Source organism: Phascolarctos cinereus, unplaced genomic scaffold (assembly GCF_003287225.1).
Source record: "Phascolarctos cinereus isolate Bilbo 61053 unplaced genomic scaffold, phaCin_HiC Scaffold_5;HRSCAF=322, whole genome shotgun sequence".
Lineage (NCBI taxonomy): Eukaryota > Metazoa > Chordata > Mammalia > Diprotodontia > Phascolarctidae > Phascolarctos > Phascolarctos cinereus.
In genome coordinates, this window is record NW_027555958.1 from 284,365,461 (window position 1) to 284,382,533 (window position 17,073).

At 42.9% G+C, this 17,073-nt stretch overlaps 1 protein-coding gene across 1 annotated transcript in view; it reads right to left on the reverse strand.

Annotated features, from left to right (window-relative positions):
• Positions 1-17,073, reverse strand: part of SDK2 (sidekick cell adhesion molecule 2) — a 453,394-nt gene that overhangs the window by 51,713 nt on the left and 384,608 nt on the right. The window contains exons 35-39 of the mRNA XM_021002493.2: positions 16,111-16,212; positions 15,744-15,859; positions 6,390-6,576; positions 4,276-4,413; positions 1,582-1,743 (exon numbers count right to left, since the gene is read on the reverse strand). Coding sequence (XP_020858152.1) covers positions 1,582-1,743; positions 4,276-4,413; positions 6,390-6,576; positions 15,744-15,859; positions 16,111-16,212 — 705 coding nt within the window. The remainder of the gene's footprint in view (positions 1-1,581; positions 1,744-4,275; positions 4,414-6,389; positions 6,577-15,743; positions 15,860-16,110; positions 16,213-17,073) is intronic.

Here is a 17,073-nt window from a genome sequence, read left to right on the forward strand (position 1 = left end):
TTCCCAAATATTTACCATCCATCCCAACCTCTGGTCCTGGCATTGTCATGGCAGAGAAACAAGGTAGTTGAGGTGATCAGGCTGGGATGGTGGGGTGACAGTCCACTGAAGGGGTATATTTATGACATCCTCAGAACACAGGGTGGGGTTCAGGGGCCAGGCAAGCCAGAGACAAGGAAAGTCCTACTAAGTGTACCCTGACCTCTAATCTCTCTTCAGATCAGAAATTTCTGGCAATGTTCTAGCCCATTACTTGAACATGAGGGAATAGGAAAACAGTTTTAGGAGAGAGAAGCAGTTTATACTTAATCCAGATACCTTTTCCCCTTACACCTGCTTGCCTATATTTTCTTTTTTAAAAGCTCAGCATCCGGTAGTTCTGATCTGGTTCATTTACAACCCTCTAGTTAAAATAGGTTTTTTTGGATTTTTTTTTCAACTTTTCCTTCAGAGTGTTAAACAGTCAGGGACACTTTATGCTTTAGTCTAAAATAAACCTTTCCTGCTTGCATATCGCTGGCAGGCCTGCCCGCTGGTCAGCCTGCAGGCCTTCTCCTCTTCCTGGTGTTTATAAGGGAAGTAAGTGGGCAAGTTGGCTTAGCTGAGCAGTGCCATGCATTTTAGGGGTGAGGGCTGGTGGCAGATGAAGGAGGGGACCACAGGGGAAGCCTCCATAGCATGATTCTTTCTTCCTGCTTAGCCGAGTTCCGAAAGAGCCCTGGGGACTGAGGCACAATTCTGTGAGAAGGGGATTGGAAATGGAATTTGACCAGAAACCCAAAACAAAAACTGGCCTGCCAGAAACAATGCAGTAAAACGAACTACATTCTGCAGTAAAAAGCAATAGAGGTAATAGCTGGAGGCTTGACTCAATTTCTTCCCATTGCTGTTGATTTCGGTTCAGATTACTTATGCAGTGGAAAGACTGGAAAGTTTCTCCTTCAGGAAAAAAAAATACTGTCTGTAATATGTATATATTTAGAGTCAGAGGACCTACATTCAAAACCTGGCTCTGTACCTTATCACCTATGTAAGTAACCTTGGGCAAATCTCTGTCTCTAGGCCTCAGTTTCCTCATCTGCAAAATGAGGAGATTTGACCAGATGATCCCTTTGGCCCCTTTCAACTCTAAGTCTTCTATCATTTGATGAATTTTTAGCTCGAATTCAGAATGTGTAGGCCATCTCCTTTGCTGGGTGTTTTTCTTTCAAGCATAGGAACTATTCTTCCTCTCTAGCATCACAATCTTTTGCTGATTCCTTGGGTTTGGGGCAGGGTAGGACTTCCACATGGAGTAAGGGGCATGGGGAAGTGACCTGGATGGCTGGGTGGGGTGACTTACACTATTTTCACTTTTCTAGAAGAAGAGGAAGCAGCTGCTGGACACTGTCCAATGCCCTGGTAGTTTGGGGATTTGTTGAGTTCATGTGGAGGATGTTGTCCTAAGGGTGATTGGAGTCTCTTCTAGGGATTAACGGGACCACTCCCAGCTCTCCTTGACAAAGAGCTCAACCAAAACAATGCTTTAGGAAGAGCTAAAATAGAGGAGGGACAGCTGGTGCTCAAGGGGCCCCCCTTTACCTTCTCCCGGCCCTGTGGTGATGTTGGCTTCGATTTCTGGCCCATACGTGAAGGTCTTGGCCCGGATTCGGAATCTGTAGGTCATCCCCTCTGCTAGGTCTTTCACTTTCAACCACAAGGGGCTGTTCCCCTTTACATCAACTGTCACGATCTTGCTGACCCCTGCAGAACCAAGCACAGAGAGTGGGGATTGCAGGGATAGAGGTTGCCCAGAGGGTCCATGGGGAACTGTATTATAAGAGGCAAGGTGATATAGTGGAAAGGGAAGGGAGGTGAGTAGAATATAATCTCCCTGAGGACAGAGGAACTGTTTTGTCTTTATAAACCCAGTGCCTAGAATATAGTCAGTGCTCTTGTTCAGGCAGCTATTTCCCTTTCCCCATCTTTTTTTCTTAGGATCAGGGAGACAGAATATTGAATACCCTTCTTCATATCTGCCAGCAGTTAGCAGGCACTGATCATAACAGAAGTGGTAGATAAAAAACAGGACTTTTGCTGTGCTAAAATTACCATATCTAAGGGGATGACATTGAATTTGCTTTAAAGGGATTCATCCGTTTCTTCACCAATGATTTCTTATGAGACCCTGGGGCATTCACCTGTCAGAAAGCCTGGGTTTTTGCCTTTGGACAACCCTACTTGGACCTCAGTTTCCCCTTTTGGAAAAGAATACTGCCTGTACTACCTGTATTGACTATTGCCAATTTAGCCAAAGGCTAAGGGGCTGGAGGGAGCATTTAAAATGTGTGTGAGTAATTATTCTTAGACATCCATTATAATTAATGCCCTTAGTTTCTGGAGTGTGTGTGTGTGATGATCATCATGAGCGATACTTAAAGGAAAGGGAGAGGGTGAGGTTCAGAATCCTGTCAACGACTTATCTGCGGGAACACATAAGCACCACCCTACTGAGAAACCAGTCAAGGCGAAGTGCTGAGATCCTCCACTGAGAGCCTTTATGGATGGACTGAACAGGTGGTCACTGGCATGTGTACTTCCTCAGTGAGTTCCCCTCTTGCTTTCAGAGAACACGGCCCTGCTCCTGGTTCCCTCCCCTGTGATCCTATCTCTTTCTTGGGGCCCAGCTTCCCTTATTGTGTTCTAGAGTCTGACAATACACAGTGCTGCTTTGGAAAAGAGAGCCATGGGCATGCAGGTGGCAGCAGGGAAGACTGAAGGGCCATTGTTTTGTGGACAGGGCCCTGGGGCTGACCCAGAAATGTTGGCCAGAGGCTGTGTTCCCAGGGTCCAATGGGCTCTCTCTGCTCCATGTCCTGATGAATCTTCCCAGCTGGATTCTGGGGGAAATGAGGTAGGAGGGAACTTGGGGGGGGTTTCAGGAGTGAGGGTAATAGCCAGGTGACACCCTGGAGGCACTCACCTTCACCATCCTATAATGTCACCTGGCCCAACCCTAGGCCCTTTCAGGACTCTTGTACCCTGGCCATCAAGAGGAATTTGACACCGGCAGAAAAGAGCCAAGCCTATTTCCTTCCCTCTCAGCTTCTCTTCCCACTGGTCAGACGGTTATCAATAATGAAATAACCAGGGATTTGTGGACACTTGCCTTGTGCCGGGCTCAATGCACCCTGGTTACTGTGGGGACAGCCATCACTATGGAGGGATCCACCACCTGTCCATGGGCCACATAGCAAAATACTGCCTGGGTTTAGAGGACAGGATGGGGAAGGATCCACATACCCTGGCAGAAGGCTGCTTTGAGGAAGAGAAGTGGGAGGGAACTCCTGTAGGGGATAGGGGACCTAGATACAAATATCAGAGGAGGATATATAAGGCTTTTTGAGAAGAGGAGAATGAGCCCTGACAAGGCTAAGCCTGAGCAAGTTTGGAAATCTGAATCTTGTATGTCATTGCCCCCTAGAAACTTTGAGTCTTCACTGTAACCCTTGAGACTTGACTTACCACAGAATTAATAATTATGTACCAAGGAGTGTGGAGTATTCTGGCATGAAATAATTGTTATATGAAATAAATGTTACAAATTGTTCATTTGTGAAAATTAAGTATTAAAAAGAGGCATCTGCATATCCTCCTCCTACCTGGGGGGCAGCTGGGTGGCTCAGTGCCATCCAGTACTGGGCATACTTAACTAGCTGTGAGATCCTGGGCAAGCCACTTAAAGCTGTTTGCCTCAGTTTCCACATCTGTAAAATGGGAATAATAGTAGCTACCTCCCAGAGTTGTTGTGAAGATCAAATGAGATAATAATTGTAAAGTACTTAGTGCCTGTCACATAGTAAGAGCTACATAAAAGTCACTACTACTACTACTACTACTACTACTACTACTACTACTACTACTACTACTACTACTACTACTACTATCTCAGCTCTACCAAGAGACCAAGGTTGTAAGGTTTAGGCAATGCTACAGATGAAGCTGTCATAGGCTTCTAATCTCGCCAGGGATTCTAATCCTGCCCATCTTCTTCAGGCTTTACATTTTATTTGGTGAGCCTTAGTTCTATTTCATCTTGTCCAGCTTCCAGTGAGCCATGTTATCAGGAGACCTGGGTTCTAACCCTGCCTCTGCCTTAAGCTGCTCTGTTGCCTTGGAAAAATCACTTCACCTGAGGGGAATCCATCCATGCTGAAAGGATGAAGTAAGATCAGAGGAGCTTGGGAACCAAGTTGCTCACAGGGATAGGGGGCAAAGAAAGGCATCCTCACTTACCATCCACTGGAGTGCAAGGCTCATAGATTAGTCGGTAGCCCCCAAGGACACCATTGGGGAAGAGAGGGGGCTCCCAGGACACGTTCACTGAAGTTGTGGTCAACTCACTGAATTTGACCATGCTAGGTGCACTGGGAGCTGTTGGGAGAGACAACAGTTCTTCAGAATTCACCACAAAGCCTGTGCAATCTATTGACCTGTTCAGCTGAACAAAGGGCTAATATCCTTTGTGGGAAGGTAATTTATTCTCCAGCCCAGTTTCCCCCCTTAGTGGGGGTTTGGGATCCCCAATCTAGACCACCTCCCCGACTCTGTCTTAGGCCTCAGAACCCTGACAAATCTGGTGATCTGATATTCTGATGCCTGTGTTCTGAGACTCCTAAAAAAAATGGAGTGCAAAGGAATCTAGTTGATCCCAGGTCTTCCCTTCAACATTTATTCAGCATTTATTCTCCTTAGGTGCTAGAGGAAGGGATTTATCCTACTCTGTGGCTGAGGCCTCCTACCTAGAGGGTGAGGACCAAGACCCACTGGGCCCCTAAGGTTACTATAGGGCAGAGAGATTTCCTTTGCTTTCATATTACACCTTGAAAATTCTAGGTGTTATTCTAGGGGTTAGAGAAGGGGAAGAGTGACAGTAAAAGAAGATACACTGAAAAATGTTTTATACAAGAAGACGAGACAAGACCTGGACCCTGGGGAAGACTCCCAGAGCATCGATGGACAGGCTCTATAGGTCTCTGAGGCTGCCAGGGCCTCCCAAGGAGGAATCAGAGAACCAGAGACTGGGGATCTGTTGAGAGCATTCAAACCCCTCACAGAAGATGTTTTCATAGCCTCCAGACCCCTGGAGTGACATTGAAAACACAAAGTCTGGGGAGCCAAGTAGGGGGAGAGGGGAAAGAGAGGAAAGGAAGGAAAAAAAAGCACAAAACAACCCACCACACCACCCAATTCAGAAGCATGTAAAGAGGCTCCAAGACTGATAACCGTGGCTATTATTGTCCAGCTCCACCTTCCCTCTGAATTGGAGCTAGGCCCAGAGGCGACTTCCGTCTCAGACTCTGGGGAAGTGGTGTCAGCCAGCAGTCTTTGAAGGAGGAGAGTTCAGTTCTGCCCAGTCTTGCCCCCCCCTGAACCCTGGGCTTACAGGAAAGTGGAGACAGAACATAATGTCTTCTCTCTCCCAGGAGGGTGAAGTTTCTAAATAACCAGGGAGCATGCAGTCTACTAATTATACTAACAGGGAGGAGAAGGGGCCCAGATAGTTTAAAAAAAATCCAACACTTTTAGATTTGACTTTGGAGTACAGTCAGAGATATACACTCATACACCCAGACATCTGGTTCAAACTGTCTTTAGTGGCTTACATGTCGGTATGGCAGATAGTGGTGGCAAAGAAAGGCCACAGGTGAGGAGAAATAATCCCCCAAGTGGATAACTGGATACTGATTACAAATTCTTAAAGCCTATAAAAAGCGAAGAAACCTCCTCTGTTGTTTGGTGGCAGGAGGTTGGATGAAATAATCTTTATATCTAACTTTCTGGTACTAAGAGTCAGGAAATCAAACTCGTCCTGTCCCTTCAAACAGAGGAGGGGCAAAGGTAGGTGGAACCACATAGGGTTCTGGAGTACTTGTCATGGTTGGAATGGGTTCCAGAGAATGGAAGGATGGGTAGTACAGAGACAACAGCATCAGGTCGGTCAGGAGAAGGTAGGGAGTAGCCGTGGGAAAAAATCAAAAGGATTACAAGACGGCGGAGAAGTATCATAGGATGGGCAAAGCCAGGGATACTTGAGGTCAAGTTGAAAGAGGTGGAGGAATGAGATATGTGTATTGCCCACCAGTTGGTTCACCATGCAGATTGCATCTTTCTCTTGTTCCTGCCACATCTTAGATATAAGCCTCTCCCATTTTCCCTTCATTCGTTGGACTCTAATGAAGACTGATATTGCTCTGCTACTTGGCATGGGTACTTCAGAACTGAAAATAATAAAATCTTCCTCTTTGTAAGAAGCTCATTAAATGAGTAGGTAGGTGCTCCTTGCCTGAGGCAGAGCATAATCTAGACTGGGACAAGGATGAATGTGGGGAGTCTCTCCCATTGCCCACCTGCTTGTTGGGTCCGTCCCTGGCTGGGGGCACTCCGTGGCCCATCACCTGCGGCATTGAAAGCTGCCACACTGACCAGGTAGGCCGTATAGCCAGTTAGGTTCTTGAGCTTGACGCCATTCTCAGGCAGGAAGAGAGTCTTGAGCCGTTCTGTGCTGTTCCTCCGCTGAGCTTCCCAAAAATAAATCTGTGGGCAGAGGTAATTGGAGGGAGGTGGGTGAGGCTCAGGACACTGGGGCTCTTGGGCTTCCCAGCCCATAAGGCATGAGCCTTCTGAGTCAATGAGAACAGACTTTATTTGAGCTGCTTAGGAAATAAACAAGGAGAATGAACATGTAGCCCTTTCCAGGAATCAAAATGAACAACTCTTCAGTGGCTCTTCCATAACCAGCAGGAAGAAATACTTGTTCTCCCTCATGTTTACCTACTGAGAATGTCTCTGATAGCCTGTGGGAGTCTGGGAGAGAAGGTCCCAAATCCCAGTCTGAGCTCTGTGAAGCTCTTCTATGTACAATTTATTTTCTTTAAAGTGTTATTTCAGATTCAACATGTTAGTTCTAACACTGTTTTGCTTGTCTATATCCCCTTCTGAAATTCCTTCTGCCCCCTGCAGAATTAAAAAAAAAGTGTTACTGGCCCTCTGGTCAGGAGGACCTGAGTTCAAATCTGGCCTCAGGCACATAACTGTGTGACCCTGGGCAAGTCACTTAACCCCAATTGCCTCACCAAAAAAAAAAGTTTAATCGATGTTCCTTTTTTCTTTTCTTCCTTTTTTTCTGGTATCAGTATCACTCTATTCCTACTCTTAATTTCCTCCTTCTGAATTCTTTAAAAAAGATGAAAGTCCTTGCTTTAATCAAATAAGTATAGTCAAGCAAAGCAAATTCACATGTTGGCCATATTTGAAAACATATGCCTCATTCTGCACCTCTAGTCCATTGCTTCTCGGCCAAGAAGGGGCAAGTGGGAAGCATGATTCATCATCAGTTTTCTGGAGTCCTGACTGGTCATTGCATCACTCAGAATTCTCAAGTCTTTCACAGTTGTTTTGATTGTTTTATTGAATACAGTTTTGTAGTCATAATATAAATTATTCTCCTGGTTCTAGTTACTTCATTCTGCATTACTTCATCTAAGTCCTCCCAGCTTTCTCTGAAACCATCCCTTTCATCATTTCTTATGGCACAATAGTACTATGTAACATTCATACACCAAAATTTGTTTAGCCATTCACCAATTAATAGCATCCATTTTGTTTATAGTTTTTTGCTACTACAAAAAGAGCCATTACAAATATTTTTGTACATATGAATTTTTTCTCCTTCTTTGATCTCCTTGGGAGTATATATCTAGGTGGTACAGAATTCCAGGCCTGGATCAAGAAGATTCATCTTTCTGAGTTTAAATCTGGCCTCAGACACTTACTAGTTGCATGGCCCTGTGTAAGTCACTTAACCTTGCTGACCTCAGTTTCCTCATCTGTAAAACAAGCTGGAGAAGAAAATGGCAAACCTCTCCAGTATTTTTCCCAAGAAAACCCTAAATGGGGTCATAAAGAGTTTGACACGACCTAGTATTTATACATAGTTTAGTCACTTTGGGGGCATAGTTCCAAGTTGCCTTTTAGAATGGTCGGATTGATTTATAGCTCCATCAAGAGTGCATTATTAGTTTGCCTGTTCTCTCACCGCCCCGTCAACAATCATTATTTTCCATTTTTGTCATATTTTCCAAACTGATGGGTATGAGCTAGAACCTCAGAGTTACTTTAATTTGCATTTCTCTTGTTATTAGTGATTTGAAGCATCTCTTTCATTTTGTTGTCGATGGTTTGTTTGCCTTTCTTATTTGAAAACTGCTCATTTACATTCTTTGTTTTTTTAAAAAACTTTTTGGATTTATTTATTTATTCCTATTTTGAGGCATAAGTTTCATTTTTCTAAGAAATTAAAATTTAATGCCTTGAAATACGTTTGAAAGAAAACTTAGCAGGGAAAAGAGGAGATGGCAATCATTCAAACTTTTTTATTTTTTAAATTTTTTTATTTTTAATCATTCATACTTTTTTACTATTTATCTATTAGGGAATAGTACTTATTCTTATATGTCACTTCCCTATATATCTTGGATATCAGTCCTTCATCAGAGAAATTTGCTGCAAAGATATTTTTTCTGAGTTAGCCAATTCTCTTCTAATTCTAATTGCATAGATTTTGTTTGTGCAAAAACTTGAATTTTATACAATCAAAATGTTTTATTTCTTTTCCTGTGATCTCTATGTCTTATCTAGTCAAAGATTCTTCCCCTCTCCATACTTGTGAAAGGTGTTTCCTTTCCTACTCTTTTAATTTCTTGATGATATGACCTTTTATATCTAGGTCATGTACCCATTCGGAGAAGCTTATTGTGGTACGTGGTCTCAGATGCTGGTCCACACCTAATTTCTGTCTAACTCCTTTCTGGTTTTCCTAGCAATCTTTGTTGAATAGTGAGTCCTTACCCTAGTACTTGGAATCTTTCAGTTTCTGGGTTTTATGTATCTAACTTGTTCCATGGATAAACTTTGCTATTTTAAAAATCAGTACAAAATAGTTTTGATTACTGCTTTGAGACCTGGTTCTGCTAGGACCCCTTCCTTCCTGCTTTAAAAAAAACAAACAAAAACCAAAACCATTTTTTCTTGAGATACTTAGTTAACTTTTTGTTTCTCTATAGATGAATTTGTTTTTATTTTTTCTAGTTTTGCAAAGTAATTCTTTAGTAGTCTGACTGATATGGCATGAAAATGTAGAATAATTGAGTTGTATTGTCATTTAAAAAATTACGCTGGCACATCCCAACCACAAGTAACTGGTATCTGTCTAACTTTCATTCATTCTTGCTCGTTTCCTGAAGTTTGCCTTTGTCTCCCACCTTTCACTGAATCTGGTTTCTTTCTTTCTCTCTCTCTTTTTTCTCCCCATCCTCTCCTCTCCTCTCCTCTCCTTCCTTCTCTTCTCGTCTCTCTCCCCAAGTCTGCATTGGTTAGAGGAGGTTATTCCTGTTTCTCATCATTTTCTTTATCATAGTACTGTCTGGAATCCTTTTCAGATATTTGATGGGGTGCGTGTACGTGATCTGGGCTCTTCTGTAAACTTTCCCATCTGGAAATAACCCAGCAAAGCCTCTTAATTAAACCTTAGCATCTTTGTGATTCCAGAGCTCTGAAAGGGGCCACAGGCACTGCTCCATAAATCGAGGGAGATAAAACTAGATAATTTTTAATGACGATCCATTCGAGGTCCCATAGCCTATGAATCTCAACCTTAAGCGTGAAGGGTAGGAGCAGAGGAAATGGAGAAATTACTTTTGCAATTTCAGGTAATCTGGCACCACCTGCTGGCTCAATTGATCTTTGCAGGTACTAGGTTCTCAAAGGGTTTGGATTTTGTTTCCCACTCCAAGGCAGCAGAAGAACCAAAGAAATTGTTCTCAGCTGGCAAGTGAGAAAACAGGACAGGCTACTTAGGGATGATGCATTCAGCCTATTACTGTAATTGAATCCTCCCTTTGATAAGGAGCCCAGAAACCAGGCTTACTGACGCTAAACTGTTTCTTTCTCCCACACCTTCCCTCATAGCTGTCGTGGTTCAGTCATTTACAGTCATTTCTAATCTTTGTGACCCCATTTAGGGTCTTCTCGGCAGAGATATTGGAGTGGTTTGCCATTTCTTTTTCCATCTCATTTTACAGATGAGGAAACTGAGGCAGACAGGGTTAAGAGATTTACCCAGGGTCACACAGCAAGGAAGTGTCTGAGGCCAGACTTCAGCTCAGGAAGGTGAGTCTCCCCGACTTCAGGCCTGGCACTCTATCCACTGAGCCACCTTGCTGCCCCCATTGCTCCCTCATAGAACCTTCTCTAAAGAGTGAACATCATGTTTACTGTATATCTCTAAGTCTTTATAAATATTGGAGCATATGAATATATACATGAGTGTATGTATGCAGTATATAGATGTTTGTCTACATCTGGACAGTATACTAAAAAGCTCAGACATCATCTTGCTGGCAAAGGTCCATATAGTCAAAGCTATATACAGTTATAAGAGCTGTACTATAAGGAAAGCTGAGCATTGCAGAATTGACGCTTTCCAATCAATTGTGGTGCTGCAGAAGACTTTTTCTTTTTTTGGAGAAGACTTTTGAGAGCCCATTGAACAAACAGGAGGTCAAATCAGTAAATACTTAAAGAAATTAATTCAGGCTATTCACTGGAAGGTCAAATACTGAAGCTGAAGCCTAAATACTTTGGCCACATAATGACAAGATGGGACTCATTGAAAAGACCTTGATATTGGAAAAGATTGAAGGCAAAAGGAAAAGGGGATGATGGAAGATGAGATGGATAGAGAATGTCATGGAAACAATGAACATGAACTTGGACAGATTTTAAGAGATAGTGGAGGATAGAAGGCTATGGTCCATGGGGTCAGAAAGGGTCAGACACAGAAATGACTGACAGCAGCAGCAACAACAATTTTACATTAGTGTTTGTACCTATCAGTGTATATGGATCTTATAGCCAATGTCTGATTTGAGAGCTATGTCATTTTCAGATTCATTCATTGGCTAATAATGTTCACGTAGGAGGCTATTAGTCCCAAATCCAACTGGTTAATGTTAACATCAGCTCCTTAGCTAATAACGTTATCTAGGTGATATTAAAAAAAAGGAGGCAATATAGTATGGGGGATAGAGAATGGGACCCAGAAGGCCTGGGTTCGAAGACTACCTCTGACACTTGTTACCTGTATTATGACACTAAGCTAATAACAAGATTCATTTGGAATAACAAAAGGTCCAGAATATCAAGGGAACTAGTGAAAAGAAATGCAGGGGAAGGTGGTCTAGCCATTCCAGATCTTAAATTGTATTACAAAGACAGTGGGCAATCAATTAATCCCTCAGAGTCATGGTTTCCTTACACATAAGATGGGGATAATAATGACTGTGTATTTTATTTCATAGACTTGTTAAGACTTTAGACCCTAAGTGAGATAATTTATCTAAAGTGTTCTGCAAATTTTAAGGCACTTGATTAACAGTCATTATTATTATTATATTGATTATAAATTGGCTGTTTTAGTTAACATCAAAAATTAACTGGCTAATGTTAACATCAGACAATTAAACAACCTAATCAAAGAATGGAAAATATACATATATTTCATATGTATGCATACATTCATACGCCATATTATATATGTAAATGTTAGTGGAAGATATGTATACACAGAGACACTGCATATGTATGATCCTATGTCTATCACATGTGAATAATTACACACAAATAAATATTTGAGGGACTTCTTCCTGCACTAATAACTTGTACCACACTTAATTATAAATTGTTTCATATTATGCATTTTAGCTGTTTCATGCATATAAGAGCCGGGCCCACATCGTCTTATTTCTAGAGGCAGTTGGTGGTTTGGTAGGTAGAGTGCTGGGCGTGAAGTCAGGGAAATCTGAGTTCGAATCTGACCTCAGATACTTACTATCTGTGTGACCCTGGTTAAGTCACTTAAACACTGTCTGCCTCAATTTCCTCATCTGTAAAATGGATATCATAAAAATATTACCTACCTTTTTGGATTGTTGTGAGGCTCAGATGAGATAATGTTTATAAACAATGCTTAGCGCAGTGCCTGGCACACAGACAGTATATAAATGCTTATTCTCTTCCCTTATATTCCCCACGGTGCCTAGAATAGTGTTAGGTTCATAGTAGCACTTAAAAAATCCTTGTGTGTGCGTGCATATGGAAGTTTAAGTCTCAATGTTTGCCTGTGAAATTTCCATTCTTTAACACCTTGCCAGGCTGGTGGCTGCCCAACTGTTTTTTTTGGCTCTTTTTCACTCCAATGCATGGGTGGCATATGCTATAGGCATAATGTTTGTTTTTCCCAGCTGCCACTGCCAAGTGTTCCAGGGTGACACCTCTAATGGTGTCATATGTCTTTCTGGCTCTCTTGGCCGGATGCCTTCCTTGAACCTCTGGAGGGCAAGAAACCTCAGAACTGGCTCTGGTCTCCATCCAATGAAAGGTACCGTAGGAACTGAGGCTGGATGCTAGCAGTGGGAAATGAGTCTATTACAAAGACATCCTAGTTCACTAGCTTGGCCCATTTCCTTTGTCCACAGAAGGTTTGAGAATGGAGACAGCAGTTAGGAATTTGACCCAACTGCCTCAGAACTTGGGGCTGTCTCTAAAAATGCCAGGGGATAAAAGTCTAGGAATCAAAAGACCTGGGTTCTAATTCTGTTGCTAATTTTATTTAAAGTCCTTTCTAACTCTAGATCTGTGCGCCTCTGATCCCTGAGTTCCCTCTCTTTCCCCTGCCCTCAACTGTTCTTGCCCATGAGAAAATATTTATGTTTACAGCTCCAGGGGAGAGAAGCAAGGACTTTGAATCTCTGGGCTTTAGGAAGGACTGGCTTTCAGTTTCTTTATCTTTAAAATGGGGTTAATATTCTTTGTCCTACCGACTTTATATAGTTAAAATGGCAATACTTCACATTTCTACAATGCCTTTTTTTTAAAGACTTGGTATTCCCCCTATGTCACCCAGGGTTGAAAGTGCAGTGGCTACTCACAGGCCCAAATCTATCGATCATTAGCATGAAAGCTATGACCTGCTTCATTTCTGACCTGGACCAGTTCATCTCTCCTTAGGCAGCAACCTCCTCACTACTCACTCCATCCCCTCTACTCATGGGGGCTTATCATATTGATGCCAGGCTTAGTGTGGATACTCTGATTGTCTTTATGCCTACTGTAACTCAAAACTCCAGAGCTCAAGTAATCCACCTGCCTCAGTTTCCCCCAGGAGAAAGGATCACAAGCATAGACTCTCATGCTCAGCTTCTCCAGAGGTTTAAGTGAACAAAGTCCTGAACGGTATATTACCCACAACAACCCTGGGAGGTAGGTATTGTAAATATTATCACCTTTTTACAAGTAAGGAAATGGAGATTTGCAAACATGTACACATACATACATACATTTATATGAGTACACACACATACGTATACATATGCACATATAACACACATGTACACATAAATATATGCATACATACATATACACACACACATAAACATAGACATATATATCTCCTAGGAAATGACTTTTTATTTTCAGTATAAGATATGAACTAGAATTTTCTGTAATGGATTTTGGCCTGTGTCATTATCCCAATTATTATTATTGTTAGCTAAATAACATCCAAACCGGGACTCTTTTTGTTTAAGCCCTTTGGGAACAGAGAATCACAGAACTTAGAGCTGCAAGAAACCTTAGAAATTGCTTAGTACAACTGTGTCCCCCTCTATTTTGTAGAGGAGGAAGCTGAAGTTAAGAAGAGGACATGATGTATCTGGTGTATTATCATGATGTATATCATAATGTATTCACCACTTATCTGGTAAGTGGTGAAGCTGGAATTTGATCCCAACTCTTCTAACTCCAAGCCACTGTTCTTCCCATAATACTATGTTTCCTGTCCAATGCTGTTTTCTATCTTTGTTCCAGTTCTGCAAAATCTCTTTGAATTGGGGCTTCCCATACCAAAAGAGTGGGGGGAGCATATGTCCTTGTTATGAAGTGGGTCAGCTAAAGCCCAGGAAGGACAAGCCCATTCATTCCTCTCCCCTTCCCTCACAGCTATAACCAGGATTGTTTTCACCTGGGGAAAAACTAGTTGGTTGTAGGTTAGAGAGAAAGTGGGGGAGAGGGAGGGAGGTCATAAGATCTTAGAAGCCTAGATTTAGAATTGAAAGGAAGCTCAGAGGTCATCTAATCCAATTTCTTCACTTTACAGATGAGGAAACTGAGGCTTAGGAAAGTTAAGTCATTTGCCCAAAATCACATAGCTACCAAATGGTGGAGCTGGGATTTGAACCCAAGCCTGCTGACTCCAAATCCGGGGTTCTTTTTGTTATAACACATTGCTTTATTTTATAGATGTAGAAACTGAGAATTGTCTTAAAATATTTGAAAGGCTGTCATATGGAAGACAAGTTTACCTGGGTCTGCTTGGCCTCAGAGGGCAGAGCTATGAACAGGTAGAAGCTACAGAACGACAGGTTTAGGTGTTGGGTAAAGAGAAACTTCCTAACAATGAGAACTGTCCGCAAGCTGAATGGGCTGTCCTTGGAGGCTGTGGATTCCCCCTGCACCCAAAGTTTTTAAGCAAATCCTGGATGACTGCTTCTCCACCAGGTTTTAGAGGGGATTTTTACACTTGGACCTTTTACAGGTGCCTTCTGGCTCTGAGATTCAGTGGTAACCTCCATACCACGATGAGACATGGGAGGAGGACTTGGATGGAGACTTATAAAGAGAGTTAAGAGACCCGAACCTAGCAGCCAGCAGCCCAGACTGGGGACAGATAGACCAGGAGTGGAGCTGGGGCTGGTGGCTAGGAGGGGAAGGTCCCAAGAATCAGCAACTGTTGTAGGGGAACTGGTTGAGACCGAGGTAAAGTGCATGACTGCCTCCTCAACCTTACCCCCACCCCCGCCCATATCAGAACCAGCTTATCTCATCTTCTATGTGACAGCCCTTCAAATATTTTAAGACAGCTCTCATCCTGGTTCTGCTACTTAGAGGGTAGCGTTGCTGTTGTTCAGTTATTTACAGTCACATCCAACTCTTCTTGACCCCATTTGGGGTTTTATTGGCAGATACTGGATTGATCTCTCTCCCTCCCTCTCTCTCTCTCTCTCTCTCTCTCTCTCTCTTCTCTCTCTTTCTCTCTCTTTATATATATATATATATATATATATATATATATACATATACACACACACACACACACACATATCTCATACGTATACATACATATATCTCCATATCTATCTATCTATCTATCTATCTATCTCCATGTATACATATACATATATGCAGAGATACTTGCATTTTCCTTTTCCAGCTCATTTTACTGATGGTGAAACTGAGGCAAGCAGGGTTAAGTAACTTTCCCAGACTCACCCAGCTAGTAAATGTCTGAGGCCAGATTTGAACTCAGGAACATGAGCCTTCCTGATTCCAGGCCCTACACTCTATTCACTGAGCCACCTCATGTATGCCTAGACAAATCAATTCACCTTCAGCAAAGCCCACCTAGACCCTATAATTCTACACTATGGGGCATGGGAGGATGCCCCTCCTCCCCAATCTGCAATAGAAAACACTTGAGAAGTCTTTCACAACTAGAACCTTGCAGGTCATTCTATAGGTTGCTAAGGCCTTAGTCTCTTTCCCTGTTTGGTTTCCTGTACTCTGCCAAAGAACATCATTTGTTGTACCTTATAGCCTTGGATGTCCCCATTCTGTGACTCCAATGGGGGTGGTTCCCATGTTACGTCTAGCTGTGTTGCTGTGGCACCATGCACAGCTACATTCTGTGGGGGCGCAGTAGGCACTAGAAAATGAAGAGAAAAAATGAGGTTGATCACGTGTATGTGTGTGTGTGTGTGTGTGTGTGTGTGTGTGTGTGTGCTAGAGGACATGAAGGGGCAGTCCAGGGTCGATAGGGTCTCCCTACTGCCATATCTTGTCTGGTTGGCCTTAAAGGGTGGCTGGGAGAGGACCAAAGACAATCTTGCATGGAAATGTGGGCACTAAGACAAACAGGTATGGGGAGAGAGGGAAAAGCCACCTCACTTTACTCACCTGCCTCTCCAACAAACACTTCCTGGGGTGAACTGGACGGCCCCTCCCCCACAGCATTGTAGACACTCATCCGGATCTCATAGCGTTTGTGCTTACTTAGATCTGGTGGAGGGGAGTGGAAAGAGGACACAGAGAGAAGTCACTGTGAAGGTGAGTGTGTGTGTGTGTGTGTGTGTGTGTGTGTGTGTGTGTGTGTGTGTGTGTGGGTGGGTGCTCTGGTCACTCAGGGAATGGGTTCAGCTTGGGTAGAGACAAGAAGGGGGCAGACCTAAGCTCTGAGGGAGCAGCTCAAAGGGTGAAAGCAGCACTGGGGGTCCATTTCTGCCTCATGCAACTGAGAATAGCCTTCCCTCTCTCTGGATGCACCTTGGCTTTGCATAGCCTCCCCCTCCTACCTCCTCTATCACTCCACTACAGTGACTACTCTAAAGGTTCATATTCTTCTCCAACTATGGGAATGTGCTGGTAAATGTTTAACAACTGGCTGGGGCAGGCGTGGGGAGGAATTATACCTATGACACACTTTAAAGTTTAATAGGCATTTTAACATTTTCTTTATCATTTTCTTAAGTCTTGACAATAAACAAAACAATAAAACCAACCCTGACTTTTAGTGCTCACCAATTTTCAAGGTGTAAATGCTCACTCTGAAAATTTCACAATGGCTTCCAAGACCTGGTTAGAACTGGATCCAGCAGAGCCCTGCCCAACCAGCTCCTTATGTTTCTACTGTCCCACCTAGGGATCCTGCAAAAATCTGACTCTCAGTCCCTCTCAGCGTTCCCCAAATTTCCCTTATTCTTTTTCCTTAATACCCCCATGTACATGTCTGGGTAGCTTTTCCAGATCGAAACTGTGAACAGGTCCTAACCTTAACACTTTTTAAAGAACAACACCAACAACAATAAGTAAAAGCAGGTTGAAAAGGAAGAGGGAAGGGAAATTTGTCTGAAACTAGAGACC